This window comes from Rutilus rutilus (genome assembly GCF_951802725.1).
Source record: "Rutilus rutilus genome assembly, chromosome: 25".
NCBI lineage: Eukaryota > Metazoa > Chordata > Actinopteri > Cypriniformes > Leuciscidae > Rutilus > Rutilus rutilus.
Window position 1 is genome coordinate 3349604 of NC_140229.1, and position 20171 is coordinate 3369774.

The following is a 20171-nucleotide window of genomic DNA, read 5'->3' on the forward strand; positions in this document are numbered from 1 at the left end:
CCATATTGATACACAATTACAAAAAGGAAGAAAATACATTGAGGGAAAAAAAAATCCTACTATGGAAATTAATGTCTACCATCAACTTCCTGGTTACCAACATTCTTCAAAATATCTTCTTTTGTGTTCAACAGAAGAAAGAAATTCATGCAGGTTTGGAACAACATGAGGGTAAGTAAATGGCAAAATGTAAATTTTTGGGTGAACTATCCCTTTAACACTCGCCAAGCACCAAATACGAGAAAAAAATCGGTCCATTTTAATGAATTCTAACAATGCAAATTATGAGAACATGAACAAACGTGAATGACGCTCGGGACAGCTGACCTGTGTTGCAGCATCATGAAAGGTTACGTCTTGACAATTTAAGTATTCAAGCTCAAAGAAGTTAAAGGAAACTCCCAGACAGCACGCGAATTGAGCACGTCTTAAATGCGCTTGGACGGACGTATTCAAACAAAATAGTCAAAATGCCCATCTTGGCAAGTATCCCTGTAAACGTACTCAGTTAAGCCTTAAAGAAACACGCCGACTTTTTGGGACTTTAGCTTATTCACCGTATCCCCCAGAGTTAGATAAGTCCATATACCATAACTTTGTCTGATGCACGCTCCGCTAGCTTAGCACAAATAAGATGGCTGTGTCTCGTGATCTTGTTATGTGTACACGCTGTGACTATACAAATCACAACATGTAAATAGGAAAATGTTGGCGTTATTTTGTCAGTTATTGGGAGCAGTATGCTAGCTGGCGCCGTTTACCTCCAGTCTTTGTGCTAAGCTAGGCTAGCGGTGGGTGCCTCAGACCATAGATATCATATATAAACGCTAGATGTCTTATGGCGCAGTCACTTCCGGCATCATCGTTCGGCCATCTTGTCACAGTGCTCTGTGCATTAAAGGGGTGGTTCAGGATTTTCAACATCGGACCTCATTTTCAAGTGAGCCTGTTTGTCATTCATCAGTGGAGACCGTTTTCAAAAAAATTCATCCAGTCCTTATTTTGGATAGTTCGCTGGTGCTAGGCTAGCGCGAGTCAACGGTAGATGCGTTAGCCTGCCATTAAAAACAGTTTTACCCACTCCACAGTACATCAAAAGCAAATCAATTATAACGCCAGACTACCGATATAAATGTCTGTTGAGAGAATAATGTTAGAAATCAAACTACCCTTTCATCGCATTGCAATAGTTATACTTTGTTCCCTGTGTTTATTAGCACAGTCTACAGCAGCGGCGGAGTGATATTAAGTTACCTAGGCAACCGAGACTCCTACTAGCTAGCTAGACGTCCCGACTGTAGTGCGCTTCTTTTCTGTGTTTACTTTTCGGCGCAGTACTAACCGGAGCAAAGTAAAATTCCGCCACTGCTGAGAAACTAGTTCCTGTAAATGTAATGCGATCATTGAGATGCAAGTGTAGTTTGAATTCTAACATTATTCTCTCAACAGACATTTACATCGATAGTCTGGCGTTATATAATTTATTTGCTTTTGGTACTGTGGAGTGGGTAAAACGTGTTGACTCGCGCTAGCCTAGCACCAGCGAACTATCCAAAAGTAAGGACTGGATGAATTTTTTTGAAAACTGTCTCCACTGATGAATGACAAACAGGCTCACTTGAAAATGAGGTCCGATGTTGAAAATCCTGAACCACCCCTTTAAGGTGAATGATCAGCACGCACACAAATCCTCTTATCTCGCTGAAATCTTGACGGATTTACAAACTGTTTGGTTTCTTACAAACGTTATTAACGTGGCTATAATTCCGAATGCTTGAACATGTATGTTATAATTTTTCATATGTATGCAGTGTATGTATGCAGTGTCATAACTACATCTCTGACGTTTATAACAAACCAAACCGTTTGAAAATCGGTAGAAAAATTAGCAGGTTATGGTTATTTAAAAGTATATGCACCATTGAAGTAGTGAGCGAGTACACTGTGGCAAGATGGCCGCCACGTGCGGACGTCGACCTCTATTGGCACGAGACATCTAGCCTTTATATATGATATCTATGCGTCAGACAGAGTTACGGCACGCACAGAAATGAGAAGGGTGTGTATGGACTTATCTAACTCTGGGGGATACGGTGAATAAGCTAAAGTCCCAAAAAGTCCGCGTGTTCCTTTAAGTGAACATAAACAGTTGAGAAATAAACACATGTATAACAGTATCTTGGATCTGTCCATTAGCTCTTAAAGTGACGGCAGCCTAATAAACCTGCTGCTGTCTGCAATTTAAATGTTAATCAAAGAACAATCACTCATTGCTCTTGACTGACTAATTTTTGTAACTTTAGTGATTAATCTGTTTCATGGCTGGTAAACAAATATTTATGGCTGGTATAAATTAAAAAGTCACTAGCCAATTGCAGGTGTGAAAAAAAGTTAGTTTTAGGCATTAAATTACATTACATCAGTGTTTCCCAGACTGGGGTTCGTGAGTTTAATGAAAAGCTATTAATTAAATAATAAAAATGAAAACAAAGTAAAACACTCACTAAAAAATGTTTAGTATTATTTTGTTTACCTGCATGTCATGTGACCTCATTAACCATCATGTGAGCTCAGTGAACTCAATTTTATTATTATTATCATCATTATTGTCCTAACTTATTAACTTAAAATCTCATGGGGTTCTTTTAGTAAATATATTAGGGCAAAGAGGTTCAGCTAACAAAAAATCCACGAAATTACGTGAATTTGAATATGTTTGAAAGACAAAAGCCTTCTAGAGATAGTAATACATGGTTAAATGACTTGCTGAATGATAATTTCGAATGATTTCTGTAAGGTGATTTTTTTTTTTCTTCACTGTTTGCAGATACCAGATGAATTAGTAGTAGGCTACAGTCGCAAAATTGACAGTGACTTATCTTACAAAAAGGTTTTTTTTTCATTGTAGACTCCAAATATAGCTCACTGTGAAATAACAATGTTATAGCAACAAGCCATTTCCTCACAAAAGTCATTTATTTAGCGTTGCGAAGACACTTCTCCATTCAAATGTCCTTTTGTCTTAAACGGATGTGTTTCACCACACAGGCCTTTATTATAAGTGATATAAATAAGGGAATGCCTGTAGCCTATATAACTTACTTTCTTGTGCGGCTTGTGTGCTGTGATGGAAAGCGAAGACTGACACAAGCAAGTGCTTTTATTTGTAGCTTTAACAGTTTGACAATCACAAATATTTAGTTTGAGGCTTGTTAGATGTTCTGTCAAAAGGTATTAATACACCAATCCCACGCATCTGCAGCCTATGAGAAGAAGGGTGTGGAAACCAATACAAAGAGTGACTGTTTAACTTCCTAAAAATAAGTGGGTGGATGTGTTAGATAATAAAACATGACGAAGGCCGCATGATTCTGTGAACCAAACATGCAAACATCAAGCGTCTGAGACGGTTCCCACGAAGCAGACGTGCCCTTAAAACTACAAAGTCATTGTGGTTTTGGGTTACAATACCACACCTGTGACCTGCGATGATGATGATGATAATACTGCGCGCAGTGTGTTTCTGTTGGGGTGAATCTCGTGAAAAATGTCATATTTCAGATTGAATCAAAAGAAAAAAAATATATTTTGCATAAACCAAGTATTATTTTCATGATAATTAAACATCACCTCCTAAATTCTCACTGTAAAAACGTTTCATTTTAATTACTGTAATGCAAAAAATATTGTATATTACACTGAAAAAAAAAAGATTAGTTGAAATGAATAAAAATTATCGTAAGTGGTTGCATTCAATTGATTTTATCTACATTTATACAAAAGTTCAACTTAATGCATTTGTTTAAATGTAGATAAAATCAATTGAATTAAATTCACTTACCATAAAATTTTTTTGATTAATTTCAAAATTAAAAGTATTTATACACCACTATAGTGTTTCTTTCACCACTAAAATAGCATTACAGATTTTGTTTGTTTGGTTTAATGCAATAAAAGATACTAACAGAAATGAGTTTTGAGATGAGATGCATTACAGATGCACTTTCTCTCCAAGTGAAACATGACCACCATAACGGGTTTTCATGAGATTCATCTGTCAGAGCTGCGGAAAGCAATATTCAGCAATTTCTACAAACATAAAGTAAAACCAAACAATGAATAAACTTCCAGAGTCATCAGCACGCTTCCAGGAATCTTGACATCATCCAGCCATGAGGACACTAAAATAATACGAAAATAAAAGAACAGCACTTTGTTTTTTCGTATAAAAAACAGCCCGAGCTCCATTTCTAAGCAGCACTGGTGTCCTCGCGTGAGACATTAATGAACAAACGGTAATATATTAGAGCCTCTAATGAGGATTATTCACTCTCCCTCATCTCCAAAGCAGCCTGTGCAACATTTCCTCCATCCGTTAAGCACTGAACACACCAAACCCAACGTCTTTGGCTACTTTCCCCTCTTGGATCGTCCTTTCCGGCCGAGTTTGCCAGAGCCGTGTGCCGAGGGCCCGGGCTGCGGGGGGGCCGGGGCCGCAGCGATGTTGATCTGGCCCTCTTGGATCTCCTGCCGGGTGTCTGCGGGCATGCGATCGATCTGCTGCTGCGTCTCCAGGTAGAACATGACGTCCCGCAGCTGCTCCTGAAGCTCGGCGATCTGGCCTTCCTTATTGGCTGCGGTCTCGTGACTCCGCCTCTCCTCCTCCTGCAGCTGCGACTGGAGCTGCGTCTGATTGGATCGCAGGCATCGGTTCATCTCCTGCTCCTCACGCAGCTCTTGACTGAGCTTCACCACTTTGTTGTTCAGCTGGGAACATCTGCAGCACAGAAAGACTGTCAAGAGTGTGTATTATACTATAAAAATGGCATTTTAAATATTGAAATGATGAATAGGCATTGTAGGCAACTCGATTTTCACAAATTTAACATGGTAATTTCCTCCAAAAACTATTTTTACAACAATTAATACTGGCACTGTAACTTTAACTTTATTACTTTCATTAATAAAAAAAATCATTCCACTGTTTGAAGGAAATCATTCAAATTTTTATGTATTATTATTAGTGCTGTCAAATCGATTAATCACAATTAATTGCATCTAACATACATTTATAAATACATTTTATATATATACACACACACACACACACATATATATATAAACTTTTATGTTAGATGCCATTAATCACGATTAATCCGTTTGATAGCATTAATTATTGTAGAAGAAACAATAACTTGACTATATTTACCGTGCAAGTTTTACTGTAGTATCATAGAGATACTAATATAGTTTTTATTAATATTTTGAATTAGTTTTTATTTGTATTTTTTCCAGTAATTATTGCATTTTTGTGATTATTTTGTTTGTTTGTTTATTCATAAATTTCTATAGAGTTTTTTTTTTTTGTTATTTTAGTTAATCAAAGTTAAACTAAATAAAAATGAGAAATGTTGCAACTAGCTGAAATAAAATAAATAAATTCAGTCTGTTTTATAATAAAGGTTTTTTTAACGGTTTTAGTTTTAGTTAACTATAATAACCCTGTTACCATCGTGAAGTTTTGTCTGGCCTATAATAAAGAGACCTCAATGATAATGATGTGAAATTCAGTAAATTATACTTCTTCTCGATGGATTGTTTTTCTTTGATGAGTTCGTTCAGTTTCCGCTCCAAACTGTCACACTTGTCGATCGTCTCCTTGAATTTGGCCTTCATGTTGTTGATCTAAAAGACACACACACACACACACACACACACACACACACACACACACACACACACACAGCAGATTATGATGATTTTAAGCAATGCTCATTCTGGATTAGTTGTAGTAAACTGCAGTTCTCACCTCCTCCGCTGTGTCTTTCTCCAGATGAACTATTTTATTCTCCCAGTAAATGCGCTGAGAATCCAGCTGGCTCGTTAATAAATATGAATACTATCGAAAAAAGATATTAAAAAAATACGTAAATATAAAAAAACACACACTCTTGATTCTTGAATATGTGGTTTACGGAGACTCTCTTACAAACTGTATGTTCTCTCCCGTTACACTAACCCTATGTCTTATAAGACATTTGGTTTACAAAAACACAGGAAGTGTGATCATATCCCATGTTTATGTTGTAATACCCATGTCATTACACACATTATAAACCATATATACAAGAGCACACACACACACCTCGAGCTGCAGCGCATCGATCTTCTCATCCTGACACGTGTCTCCTTCACACTCGTACTGCACCATCTTCCCGTCTGTTTTACTGGCAACAAGCCGGTGAACGTAGTTATCTGATCGACATACAGACAGAATATTCAGAAACTATTTTGGTGATGATTACATGTAAACATGTTTCAAATATCAAATTTAAAATTACAACATTAAAAGAGGATTCAATTGAACATGAATCCTCTTTTAATACATTTCACTTCCACATAATTTGACATTTTGAGTGAAATATTAAAGTTGACCTATTATGCCCTTTTTCAAACTCTTGATGTTGTTTTCAGGCTCTACTAGAACAGGTTTTCCTGCTTGAATGTTGATTATTTTCCTCATATTCTCCATTGTTGCAGCTCCTCTCTTCCCAGTCTGTCAGTAACGCTCTGTTTAGTTCCTGTCTCTATGAAGCCCCTCCTTCTGAAAAGCACACTGTGCTCTGATTGGTCGGCTGGAGCAGTGTGTTGTGATTGGTCGAGCGCTTCGAGTGTGTTTGGGAAATGTCCCGCCCCCTTACTATAACCACCAGTTTAACACACTACTAACTAACTCAACCAGGCCCCGCCCCTTTATTCTGCATATTAATTATTTAAATGAGGAATATTGTGACGTGTTCGTTCCCAGAAGAAACTCAAGACTACAATGGAGGCGTTTCAGCATATTTTTTCCCAATTGTTTTCAATGGGAACGCCACGTTATTTTAAAAAGACAGGAGCGTAACGAGGCGTTGAGCGTCTATTTCACGTTGATTGCTTAGCGTTTTTTACCGGTTGCCAAGAGCTTTTTCAACATTTTTGGTAAAACTCAGCACTGTCACTTACTACCCAGCCATCCAATCACAGTGGAGAAGGGGCGGGACAAACCGCCACATTCTGCTTGTACAACATCAACAGACGACAACAACAAGCATAATAACAGAACAAAATCATTTACAATAAGAGCCAGAGTAAATACTTAAAGGCTAAAAACTCTTTGGTGGACACGCGGACTAATGGCTAATCTGATTGGACGAGTGTTTAAGGATGTAAAATAACTGTTATGTTCAAACATGTGGCCGCACACATCAATTAAATAATGTATTATTGGTTTATTTCTAGCCACTTTTGGATCTCTGGGATCTTTGTTCCTGATCTGGGACGTCACACACCTCCAGCGTAGTCCCAGACCCTGTGATTGGTCAGCTGCATGGCGTAAGTGTGCTGCGTTTCCTCGAAGTGCTTGTAGGCATGACGACTGATGTAGCGTCCGCAGCCGATGTGACCGCAGATGAGACAGATCCACAGGTTCTGGGAGACATTAGCAGATATATACATCTCAAATATAATACAAGCAGGGTTATTATCAGCGTTAACTAAAACAATGATAAACATTTCTGTTAATTGAAATCAAGCTGAAATCAAATCAAATATAAATGTTAGAAAATGTGAAATGTTGCCTTGGCAATAAACTGTTGTAGCACTAGTATTATTACCTGGAAATAAATAAAAACTAAAACAGAAAAAAAAAAAAAAAAAAATAGCAGTATAATTTTTTTTTATAATAATTAAAAACTTTAAATAAATATTTATTTTAAATAATTTTTTTTTACTAAAATTAACATGAAACTATGTTATATAACTAAAAATATACAAATAAAGGATACTTCAAATGAAAAAAATAAAACTATGTATTAAAATAAATATAATAAAAATAATAAAATAAAATATATGAATAAAACTACAATAAAAGTGAAATAAAAACTAAAATAACACATCTGTATGCGCAAGGTAGACTGCAATTAACGATCATTTTGATAATCAATTAATATGACTTTGATTCATTGAATTAAAAAAAAACTAATTTTGTTTTCAGTATTTTATGATTTAAAAAAAAATTGGTAACACTTTACAATAAGATTTCATTAGTTAACTACATTAGTTAACATGAACGAACAATGACCAATACATCTAAATAATTTATTAAAATGTATGTTAATCTCTACATTTATTTACTAACACATTTTTAAGAGTAAAAGTTGTATCAATTAACAGTAGTTAATGCAATCAGTAGTTAGTAGTTAATTAATCAGAGTGATGCATCTGTTAGTTCATGATAGTTAATGCATAAAAAAGGGGTTTTTTTATGCATTATTTAATGTTAACAAGTTATTCCATCCATACAGTGTGCAAATATGTATCTAAGTTGCTTTTATGCATTATGTGCAAAAAAGGATAGCCTAAATTAAAAACATCACATTCTAAAACTTGCCCACCATAATAAAGTAAAACATAAGCACTGACTAAACGCATGGCCCATTACAACAGTCCCTTTATATTCACTGCTGTCATAAAAACACAACATGTGTTAAATGTAGCGTTTTAAACATGCATTTAATGTCCAACAAAAATGTGAGTATGAGTAAAGTACATATAAGTTCAAATGCATTCTGACCATGCACGATTAATGTGATGTTCTGGGTTAGTTACCTCTTGCACTCCACACTCAAAACACTTGTTCTCCTCGACGGGTTCAGGAGTCTGACAGTATCTGCACACCGGACACCTGAGGCACAAGCAAACACCATTACTACTCAGAGTATTCATATCGATTAGTAGATAAAACATTATGCACAGCATTAGTGCTCGTAAATTAGCCATTAAAAAGACCTTTTCCTTTCTTCATAAACATCTCTGATTCACTGGTGCATGAAATATTTAAGAATAATATTTAAGACACAAATTTCAGGATTCAATTTTGATTCACATGCCTGCGATTCGATTTTGATCTTGATTCAATTCAATATTCATTTGGATATATATATATAGGTACAGTAACATATACATTTTTCTCAAGGACAAAAATCTCTTTCAACTAATGTTATAAACTATACAGGAAACCCGTCATTTGGTTCGTTGTTTTATTATTATAATATAATATAATATATTATAGGGTGTTATATATTATAATAATGGTGATTTGTATACAAATATTTAAATTTCACATAAGGCAGTTTTTATAATAATAATAACAACTTTTTAATTATATAATTGTTTCTTCACCAATTATTATTATAATTTTTTATATTTTAAAACCTGTTTAAATTATGGATTTATTTATCTATTTAAAAATATAGTAGTGGTCAAAAGTGATGAAAATATTTTTTATAAACATTTAAAATATAATATTTTATATTTCAAAAATATTTTAAATATGGGGAAAGAACAAAACACTATCTTGGTTAATCTGACAAAATTATTTGGCAAAAAAAAAAAAAAAAAAATGTCGGCACAATTTCATTGCGTTATTATATCAAATAAAACAATCGACTTCAAGCACAACTACGCAATATTTTTTATAATATTTGAATAAAATGTGACGTTGTCAATTTTCCTAAGCTTGACATCACTTTTTCCCACTACTATAGAATGAATATTGAAGGACAGGTTAAGTAAAAATATAATGAATGTGTAATAAAAGTAAAGCTTGTAGTGATTTATTGGATGGGAGGCGCCACAAAGTTTTGTTCATTCATCAACAAAAAAAAAAAGCATAGACTAAAATATTCTTGGGATTTCAGAAATTATATCAGTTCATCAAAATTAATACTTTCAACCCAGCCCTAATATTTAATATGTGTGTAACAGTATGTGTTAGGGAGTCTGTTCATTGTACATTAGTAATAGTGATGCATGCATTAGCAAACACCACTAATAATATCTTGACCTACATTTCATGCCCAATCAAATCCTGAAGAATAAAATAAAGTCTAATCCTACATAATTTCCCTCTGAATATCATTTCTCTCAGAAACACACTGGTTTAATGTGTCGTACGTGTCAGTTCACGTGTGTACACACTTAAACCTGAAACCAAACCAGCGGTTTGTGCACTCTCATTGTGCACAAATGTGACATTGTGACTTTCATCTCACAGGTCAGAGGTCAACTATGACAATCACACACAAACACACCAACAACAAGAAAAGAGAACAGCCCGGCAAACCTTGATCACGTGTCAATGAAGAACCAGGACGAAAAGGTTCAAAGTGACGCACGTAATTAACAGAAGACCGCGAAATATGAGCGTAAACACCGTGTCAGAGGAGAAGAATGTGTCAGAGCAGAAGGGTGTGGATGAAATACGTCAAGAGTCAACTAAATAAACGGAAAAAATACTCTCAAAAGTTACTATAAAGTACTTCATTTAATACAATTATAATTTATAATAACAATAATAATTTTATATTTTAAATTAAAAACATTAAATCTAATGTCTCAAAGTTACTATAAAGTCTACTTAATTTAATACAATTATGATTTATCATAATAATAATAATAAGTTTTATTTTATAACAGTGTTTAGGTAATTAATTGTAAAATAAAAATTTAAATTAAAAACATTAAATCTGATTCAAGTCAAATGTCTCATATAGTTACTATAAAGTTTACTTAATTTAATAAAATAATTTATAACAATTATAAAAAAAAGTATAACTTTTTGTTAACAATAAATGTAAAATTAAATTTAAATTTTACATTAAAAACATTACATTTGATTTAAGTCAAATGTTTTATAAAGTTACAATAAAGTCTTTATTTATTTATTTATTTCGAACAAAAATAAATAAATAAAATATAAAAATACAATAAGTGCGTTGTCCGAAAAGGAGCGGGATGAAGCAGAAGATACTTAATTTAATGTACTTAAATTATAATTTATAATAATAATAATTTTAATTTTTATAGCTTTTTGTTAACAATTAAATGTAAAACAAAAATTTTATTTGACATTAAAAACACAAAATTTTATTTAAGTCAAATGTCTCATAAAGTTACTATAAAGTTTATTTAATTTAATTTAATTTAATAATAATTTTTAGAGCTTTTTTAACAAATAAAAGTCAAATAAAATAAATTTTAAATAAAAAACATTACATTTTATTTAAGTCAAATGTCTCAAAGTTAATACAAAGTTTACTTAATTTAGTTTAATAAAATAATATTTTGCAATAATAAAGTTTAAAATTAGTTAATTTCCATAATTTGACATGTTGTGAGTGAAATATTCAGTAATAAATAAATGTAGGACGGGACTTGATTTTATCCAGTAGGATTGAAATTGGTGATATTATTTAATATTAATTTTCCCAACCCACACAGCCTTGGATACATCACCAGAAAAGTTTCAAAAATGTCAATGAATATATATATATATATATCTTTTTTAAATGGTCTTAAGAATATTGCGACGGTAAATAATAGAGTGAGTTTTGCTTTGCTGTTGAATCTCAAGGCAGTGGCTGTGAATGACAGCACTCACGTGGCATCCTCCCATCTCTGCAGACACTGGCTGTGAAAGCTGTGGTTACACAGGGTGGTCAACACACCGTTCACCGACTCGTCCATGCGCTCCAAACACACCGTGCACTTGGGCAGCTCTGTCAGGTCCATCACGGGTAAACTGGCACCCTGGTTTATAATGAAGAGTTTCAGATCATTCAAAACATTCCAGAACGCTGCCGCTATTGTTATGCATGTAAATCAGTGCTGGAAACATGACGTGTGTGTGTGTGTGTTTACACAGAAACAGCTAGTCAACAACAAAAAAGGTTAATCCTGGTCACTCAAGCAATGCATCGGCCTACAGTAGTGCTCAACAAGAGTCGAAAAGTCCTTTTTTTGAGATTGCCAAGTACAGTAACACTTAGTGTTAACGGTCACAACAGTTGCTCGTTTCAGTAAACACCACAAACACACACACACACACCCTAGCCGTACCTCTTCAGATTTGATGACTTCTGCTCTCTCCACATAGACTAACTGGCAGACCGCATCCTCAATGGAGTTGAACTGACGGCCGTTGCTTGTTGTGTAGAAGCTGTCGGCGTCGGCCTAAAGAGATTAAAAAACAACGAAACTCGTGAAACTTTAAACACCAACAAACTCCAGCAAGCTAATTTGCATGGAAAAATGTGTCTACATTTTCATCTTCAAGTCCCTCTGCAGTCAATAATTGTATCCCTTAAAACTCATGTTTGATAATCAAAATGACATCTTTAAATGTTGTTTTCCTGTGAAATTAATTTCTTCATGCCTTAAAATAGCTTGAATGCAACTTACACCCTTGCTTCATTTAGTATACGTAGTATACGTATATGCAAATTAGTCCCGCCTCCACTCACTCACTGTAGTAAACGCTACACAATGGCAAGTGGAAATACTGGTTTAATTCAGCCATACATGTTTGAACTAGAAACTTATTCAGAAGAAGAAGAGGGAGAGTGAATTATACAAGCTCGACAAGTCCACGTATCAGAACGTTTATTCGTTTTGCATATTGATCCAATATTTTTACTTTAACCTGTTAGTGATGCATTATTTTACAAATCTGTCAAAAAAACAAGTTATTAGAGTTGTCGTTTAAATGTCTACATTTCACCAACAAACTGGAGTAGAAACGATTATAAAAAAGTTGATATATGATTATGAACTGCCTTATTTGCAATTTAAATGTTTGTACAACTCAATTTGAGTGTTGATTTAAGCAATAAGCTTAAACAGTGCACTGTAAAAAAACGGCTTCAAGGGGCTTATTGCTTTTATAAAACGGTTACTCCATAAAAATATTCATTTTAATATTTATTTTATTCATAAAATAAACACCAGCAACAAAAAATATAACGTTATAACACATTTATTCCTCCGCCGAGCAATGTAGTTCCGAAGAGGTTGCTAAGCAACGCATGCAGCAACGCAGCATCACAAACGGCAGTTGCGCAGTAACACTAATGTAATGCGGTCACAGGTGTGTGTTTGTTGAGTCATTTACAACGGCTTCAAACCAATCAACTCAACCAATCAGAATCAAGGACTGGAACTAACCGTTTTATAATACTTAAGTTTGATTAATTGATTGATTATTTATTTATTTTCGGCATTGGTTTTCGGCCAAGTGCATTCGGTGCATCACTAGTGTTGACTGATTAATTTGCACACAGTTTTTCTTAAAGGGATACTCCACTTTTTTCGGAAATATGCTCATTTTACAACTCCCCCAGAGTTAAACAGTTGAGTTTTACCGTTTTAGAATCCATTCAGCCGATCTCCGGGTCTGACGGTACAACTTTTAGCATAGCTTAGCATAGATCATTGATTCAGACGAGTCCAGTAGCATTTCTTTCAAAATGACCTAAGAGTTTCAATATTTTTCCTGACGCACCGCCTGAAAATAGGTCTAATAGGTTAGACAAACTTAGTCCCGGTCACGTTGGAAGAAGTTACCGAGCTGGGGACTATTTTCAGGCGGTGCGTCATATCATTACGCCTGCTGCACTCATGATACGGCCGCACAGTTCCTTGATTATTACGCAGGAATGAGAGTATAGTTCCTAGCCATATAGGCTTAGAAAATCGCGACTTTTCATTTTCCGTCGATCTAAGTACACGGTTTAACTACAGAAGTTTTAAATAGGAAAAATATTGAAACTCTTCGGTCATTTTGAAAGAAATGCTACTGGGCTCGTCAGAATCAATGATCTATGCTAAGCTATGCTAAAAGTGGTACCGTTAGACCCGGAGTTCGGCTGAATGGATTCTAAAACGGTAAAACTCAACTGTTTAACTCTGGGGGAGTTGTAAAATGAGCATATTTCCGAAAAAAGTGGAGTATCCCTTTAAAGGGGGGGGGGGGGGGGGGGGGGTGAAATGCTATTTCATGCATACTGAGTTTTTTACACTGTTAAAGAGTTGGATTCCCATGCTAAACATGGACAAAGTTTCAAAAATTAAGTTGTACGTTTGATGGAGTATTTCTGTGCCAAAAATACTCCTTCCGGTTTGTCACAAGTTTCGGGAAGTTTTTTTCAAGTATGAAAAGTCCGAACTATTTTCGAGTTTTTTTCGTGTGACGTCAGATGGGGCGGAATTTCCTTATACGGGTCGTAAGGGCACTTCTCCCGGAAGGGCGCGTGCGCACCCGTAGACCAGAGCGAGAGAGCGAAATGTCACCAAAGAAGTGTGTTTTTGGTTGCCAGGGCAAGACAACCCTGCACAGACTCCCAAAAAACCCCAGCATTAAGGGACCAGTGGATGGAGTTTATTTTTACAGAGCATCAACGGAGTTGTGCAAGTGTTTTTGTTTGTTCCCTGCATTTCGACGATGATTGTTTTATAAACAAGGCCCAGTTCGACGCCAGATTTGCAGATCGTTTATTACTTAAGGATGGAGCAGTCCCAACGATCATTAATTCCAATTTTAATTATATGATGATGAGATAGGGACTATGCATGCATGTAATTACATCCTATTACAGCAATACACTGGTTGGATAATACCTCAAATGTTATATAATGATCCTCAAAGTTTATAAACGAAGGTGAAGGAATAATGTGTAAAATCTTTTATGAAGACAGTGCTAAAGTGCATTTAGTAAGCTAATTGTATGCTATCATATTAAGTCTTACAAACTACAACTTTACACATTATAATGCATTTCAAGACATAAGTATAACTGGTTCTATTTCTTGGCAGCAAACGTTTTCCGCCTCAGTTGGCATCAAACTGCACTTCCCACATGTAAAAACAAATACGACGACATAAAGTGGAAATTAGTCATTAACAAAACCCCCTAAGCAAATATATACAGTTCCAGTACACACCACATAGAGACGTCCTGCTGTAGTCGTTGCTGCTGCTGCTCGTGTTCAATTTCAGCCTCGGGATCTGATTCTGGATCATAAATGTATGGCTGAATCTGATTGTTAGCCATGGTTTGTTTTGGATAACGTTTTTTTTCCTCACGGTAAAGGATGTCACAGCTTCCAGACGCTCTCAACGCAAAAGCTGCGCGCGCTTGTGATTCTTTAGCTCCGCCCACACGGCCCGCCTCCAGCCGCTCGGTTTTTTCCGGAAAGACTCTTATCTTTCTTTTATATATATAATAAAACTAAAGACTTTTTGGAGATATGAAGGATCCAATACTACTCTATAGGTACTCAAGATTAACATGAGATTGACTGAAACTGAGTGTTTCACCCCCCCTTTAAAACCATGATGATGGATGGATGAATGGATGGATGGATGGATGGAGGAATGAATGGATGGGTGGAGAAATGGATGGGTGGAGGAATGGATGGATGGGTGGAGGAATGGATGGATGGATGGGTGGATGGATGGGTGGAGGAATGGATGGATGGGTGGAGGAATGAATGGATGGATGGGTGGAGGAATGGATGGATGGATGGATGGGTGGAGGAATGGATGGATGGATGGGTGGAGGAATGGATGGATGGGTGGAGGAATGGATGGATGGGTGGAGGAATGGATGGATGGATGGAGGAATGGATGGATGGATGGATGAATGGATGGGTGGTGGAATGGATGGATGGATGGGTGGGTGGGTGGAGGAATGGATGGATAGGTGAAGGAATGGATGGATGGATGAATGAATGAATGAATGAATGAATGAATGAATGAATGAATGAATGGATGGATGAATGAATGAATGAATGAATGAATGAATGAATGAATGAATGAATGAATGGATGAATGAATGAATGAATGAATGAATGAATGAATGAATGAATGGATGATTGGATGGGTGGAGGAATGGATGGATGGATGGATGGATGGATGAATATATGGATGGATGGATGGAGGGATGGATGAATATATGGGTGGGTGGATGGATGGATGAATATATGGGTGGGTGGGTGGATGGATGGATGGATGGATGGATGGGTGGATGGATGGATGGATAGCTCACCTGATGCCTGAACTTGACCAACACCATGTACTGGTTGGGTGTGGAGTCTCGGATAATCTTCATGTGCTCCATGACGTCATTGAAGGGAGCCACAAACCTCATGAGGTCATGGCTGGTCATGGTGGTCGGGACAGTGAGAACACACAGCATCGCACTGCGCCTCACGTCCTCTGTGAGTGACGTCATCTTACTGTCCACACAACATCACACGAAACCAAGTCAACAAACTGTCCATTGTGTCTATTATATAAACTTATACACAACAAACTGAGGTACCATGTAAATAGTATGGTCTATATAAAAAAGTACTGTAGTATCGAGAGAGTATTACTATTAGCATAGACAGACAGATAGACAGAGAGAACAATAGATAGAACGACAGACAGACAGATAGATAGATAGATAGATAGACAGACAGATAGACAGATAGAGAGATAGATAGATAGATGATAGACAGACAGATAGACAGATAGAGAGATAGATAGATAGACAGACAGACAGACAGACAGACAGACAGATGATAGACAGACAATAGACAGACAGATAGACAGACAGACAGATATATAGATAGACAGACAGACAGACAGAGAGATAGATAGATAGATGATAGACAGATAGATAGACAGATAGATAGATAGACAGACAGACAGATAGAGATAGATAGATAGATGATAGACAGACAGACAGACAGACAGATGATAGACAGACAGATAGACAGATAGATAGATAGATAGACAGACAGACAGACAGACAGACAGACAGACAGACAGAGAGATAGATAGATAGATAGATAGATAGATAGATAGATAGATAGATAGATAGATAGATAGATAGATAGATAGATAGATAGATAGATAGATAGATAGATAGATAGATAGATAGACAGAGAGAGATAGATAGATAGATAGATAGATAGATAGACAGACAGACAGACAGACAGACAGACAGACAGACAGACAGACAGACAGACAGACAGACAGATAGATAGACAGACAGACAGACAGACAGACAGACAGACAGACAGACAGATAGATAGATAGATAGACAGACAGACAGACAGATAGATAGATAGATAGATAGATAGATAGACAGACAGACAGACAGACAGACAGATAGATAGACAGACAGACTAACTTAGTCTTATAGAGGTGCATGATGCCGTGGACGATCTCCACTGACGGGTTCCCGCTGAAGAAGGAGATCTGATCCGGCAGCTGTTTAGAGGGAGAGTCTGGAGTCGTGCTCTCGTTCGTTTCATCTTTGGCCTCTTCGTTTACGTCTCCGGTGGACTTCAGATCTTCTTTCCCTTCCTCAGCTCCTGATGGAAGAAAACACAGTCCGTTTGATGTGTGATTAAACTGGAGGTTCAGTGGGGTGCGGACTGGATCGACCCCATTCCTAGAGCTTCCCAACAAATCATTGGGGTTTGGACTGATGGGGCAGTGAACCCGAGGGCAGTCCTAGAGCTCCGTCTGTCCGATTTTAGGGAAAAATCGTGTCCACCGGAGACGTCCAACAGATTTCTTAGCCTTCTCTAAACTTTGGTACTAACAAACCATCTTTCTCTCTAGCTTTCTTTCTTTCTTTCTTTCATTCATTTTAACTCCAATCTATCTATCTATCTATCTATCTCATAACAACCACCCAGAACACAATGGCAACCACCTAGCAACCCAGAACAATTATTTGATCATTGAACTGATCATTTGCATGTGTTTATTGTTATAAAATGATCAAGAAAGACAAAATCAAGTGATAATGTAATACTTCAAACTACTTTAAACTTCTTCAAACGTTCTGGTCCAAACTTTCCCAAGCCATATATCCAAGCCAAGCCATATAGCCAAATAATTTGTCTCGACAAACTTTTTAATCTAGTTCATTTTATAACTGTATCATATATCTCTTTTAATTTTAATTTAATTAATGTTAGTTTTCCTTGCTTTTATTTTGTGATTATTTGAATTCCTTTCTGTGTAAAGCACTTTGAATTGCCATAGTGTATGAAATGTGCTATATATAAACCATTCCAAGCCCACTGGTGTCAGTGGAAGCGAGTAACTCACTGACCTGAACCTGCGCTGGGCTGGAAGGTCTCGATCACCATGTCGCTCATGACGCGGCTGCCCAGATGTTGGTGGAGGATCGCTGATCGCTCCACATCTGTTCTCCCGTCCAGCGTCACTCTGGCGGAGACCAGCGCTTTCTCTCTCATCTCGTCCTCCGACATCTCTGGGACTGTGGGACACGTGACACCAGTCAAAACCAGCAGCCCGACTCAACATAAAGAGATTCTAGAAACAAGCTCAAACACACTGAGTGTGTCAATGCTCTCTGTGACACTTCATTCTGATGCATCATGGGATTGACATAAAATCAGATAATCATGATATTCAGCATCTTGTCACATGCTTCTCATGTATCTGTGCTATACTCTTAGCTCAGGTCAGTGATTCTTCTGCTGTTGATGCTCTGAATTATATATATATACATACATGTATATATGCATAGTGTTTATATCCATGTATATATTTATATGCATTGTGTGCGTGGTTATATTTGATACATACCCTGTCACTTTAAGAACAATAATATTTACACTGCATTTTCCTCCTTTTAAGATTACCGTGGTAAGTTGTTATATTTCAAAAACAGGGTAATACCCTTTTGTATACAACCATGATTGATGATATATGAATATAGCCACCATTCAGTGCCACGGTAAACAAAGCAAATGTCAGTTATGTAACAGTAAACGAGTGAAACTCACCGGCGCAGTATTGAAAACCCTGCGGGGAATCAGACTGATCAGCGAGCTCGAGTCTGATCACAACCAGAGACACACTCATGTGTTCAGAGGATCAACAACTGATAATAACAACACGAGCTCATCAAGCACGACACTGATTCAAACGCAAGATCTGACCCGTATAAACGGCGTTTCGTCAGAAATACATGCCATAAACGCTGAGTAGAATTATGCTTTATTATTAGAAGGAAAAACGCCTGAAAACAACAATGACGTTTGATAACGAGCGATACATTACAGCGTTACTTCCGGGGTCAAGAGGATCATTTCAAAACAAAAGCCCTTATATAATTATTGGTAATTTACAATAAGAGACAGCAAAGGCTTGTGAATAATATAATGTTAAAATCATTTCATATGTCGTGGTATATTTATGATTATGTTTGAGAACGAAAGATAAATGACTGCGTTTATCCCGGGGGCAAGAGGATCATTTCAAAACAAAAGTCCTTATATAATTTTTTTATAATTTATAATAAGAGACAGCAACAATTTGTGAATGATATAATGGTAATATCATTTTTAAATGTCTCATATATAATGGTATATTTATAATTATGATGCAATTATTAAAATTTATATAATTATTATATTCAATATTGTCAAAATCAGAATTAGATTTCTTGAGAAGTATTACACTCAAGGAATTTGTCTTGGTGAAGCTCGGTGAAAATGAACAGGTCAGATAATAAAATAGCCTATTCAAAAATAATTAATATTCTATATACGTATATACAATTAAAGTCCCCATGAAATCAAAATTGAAGTTTTTTGGCTTTCAGTATGAATATGTTAGTCTTAAGGTTATCTATAACCTAGTGTGCTCCAAAACAATGACAAAATTCGCATTTAGAAGAGACAAGCATTCAAAACTTGCAGTCTCTCACTTCCGCCAATATGGATCAAGGATTTTAATGCCATCACTCACCCTTTAAGGGCTGTGTTCAGCCCCAACAAAAAGTTGCAAAAGGTTTTTTAAACGGGTACGCACGGTGGTGCATTGAACACTGTTTTGATGACGCAAGAGTTGCAACTATGGCAGCTGAGAAGGCCCATCTTTGTGTTCTTTTTGAAGAATCTTCGGAGCCTGATGAAGTCGGTATAAATACGTGTTTAATACTGCAAAATACGCTCAGTGTTACAGCCACTGCCCTTGCCGTCCAGAATAAAAGAGAACATCCCAATCGAGTTAAGGGATTTGTGGAAACTGTGGTTCCTAATTATTGTGATTCAACATTTGCCTCTCATTTCAGGATGAAAAGACAAACATTGTCAGATGAAGGACAATCCACTTCTTACCTCCGAGACTGTGATTTGACCTTATTATTTTTATTGTGAGTATTAGGCTTGTCATTATTGCTGATCACTGTTGATATGCTATATTCGCGGATCATATGCGTGAGTCGGCGAAGACCTGTGCATTTGAACTCCGCACA

At 36.3% G+C, this 20171-nt stretch overlaps 1 protein-coding gene across 1 annotated transcript; it reads right to left on the minus strand.

The window, feature by feature from the left end:
- Nucleotides 1-3145: 3145 nt before the first annotated feature.
- On the minus strand, nucleotides 3146-19000 carry brap (BRCA1 associated protein). Its single transcript, XM_084400096.1, has 12 exons — nucleotides 18697-19000; nucleotides 17997-18164; nucleotides 17061-17244; nucleotides 15927-16116; nucleotides 11941-12054; nucleotides 11483-11631; nucleotides 8650-8725; nucleotides 7332-7470; nucleotides 6146-6255; nucleotides 5810-5899; nucleotides 5582-5685; nucleotides 3146-4777 (listed from the first exon to the last, which is right to left on the minus strand). Exons 1-12 carry the CDS (start codon nucleotides 18773-18775, stop codon nucleotides 4411-4413), a joined length of 1770 nt encoding a protein of 589 aa, XP_084256222.1. The 5' UTR covers nucleotides 18776-19000; the 3' UTR covers nucleotides 3146-4410.
- Between the last annotated feature and the right edge of the window lie 1171 nt (nucleotides 19001-20171).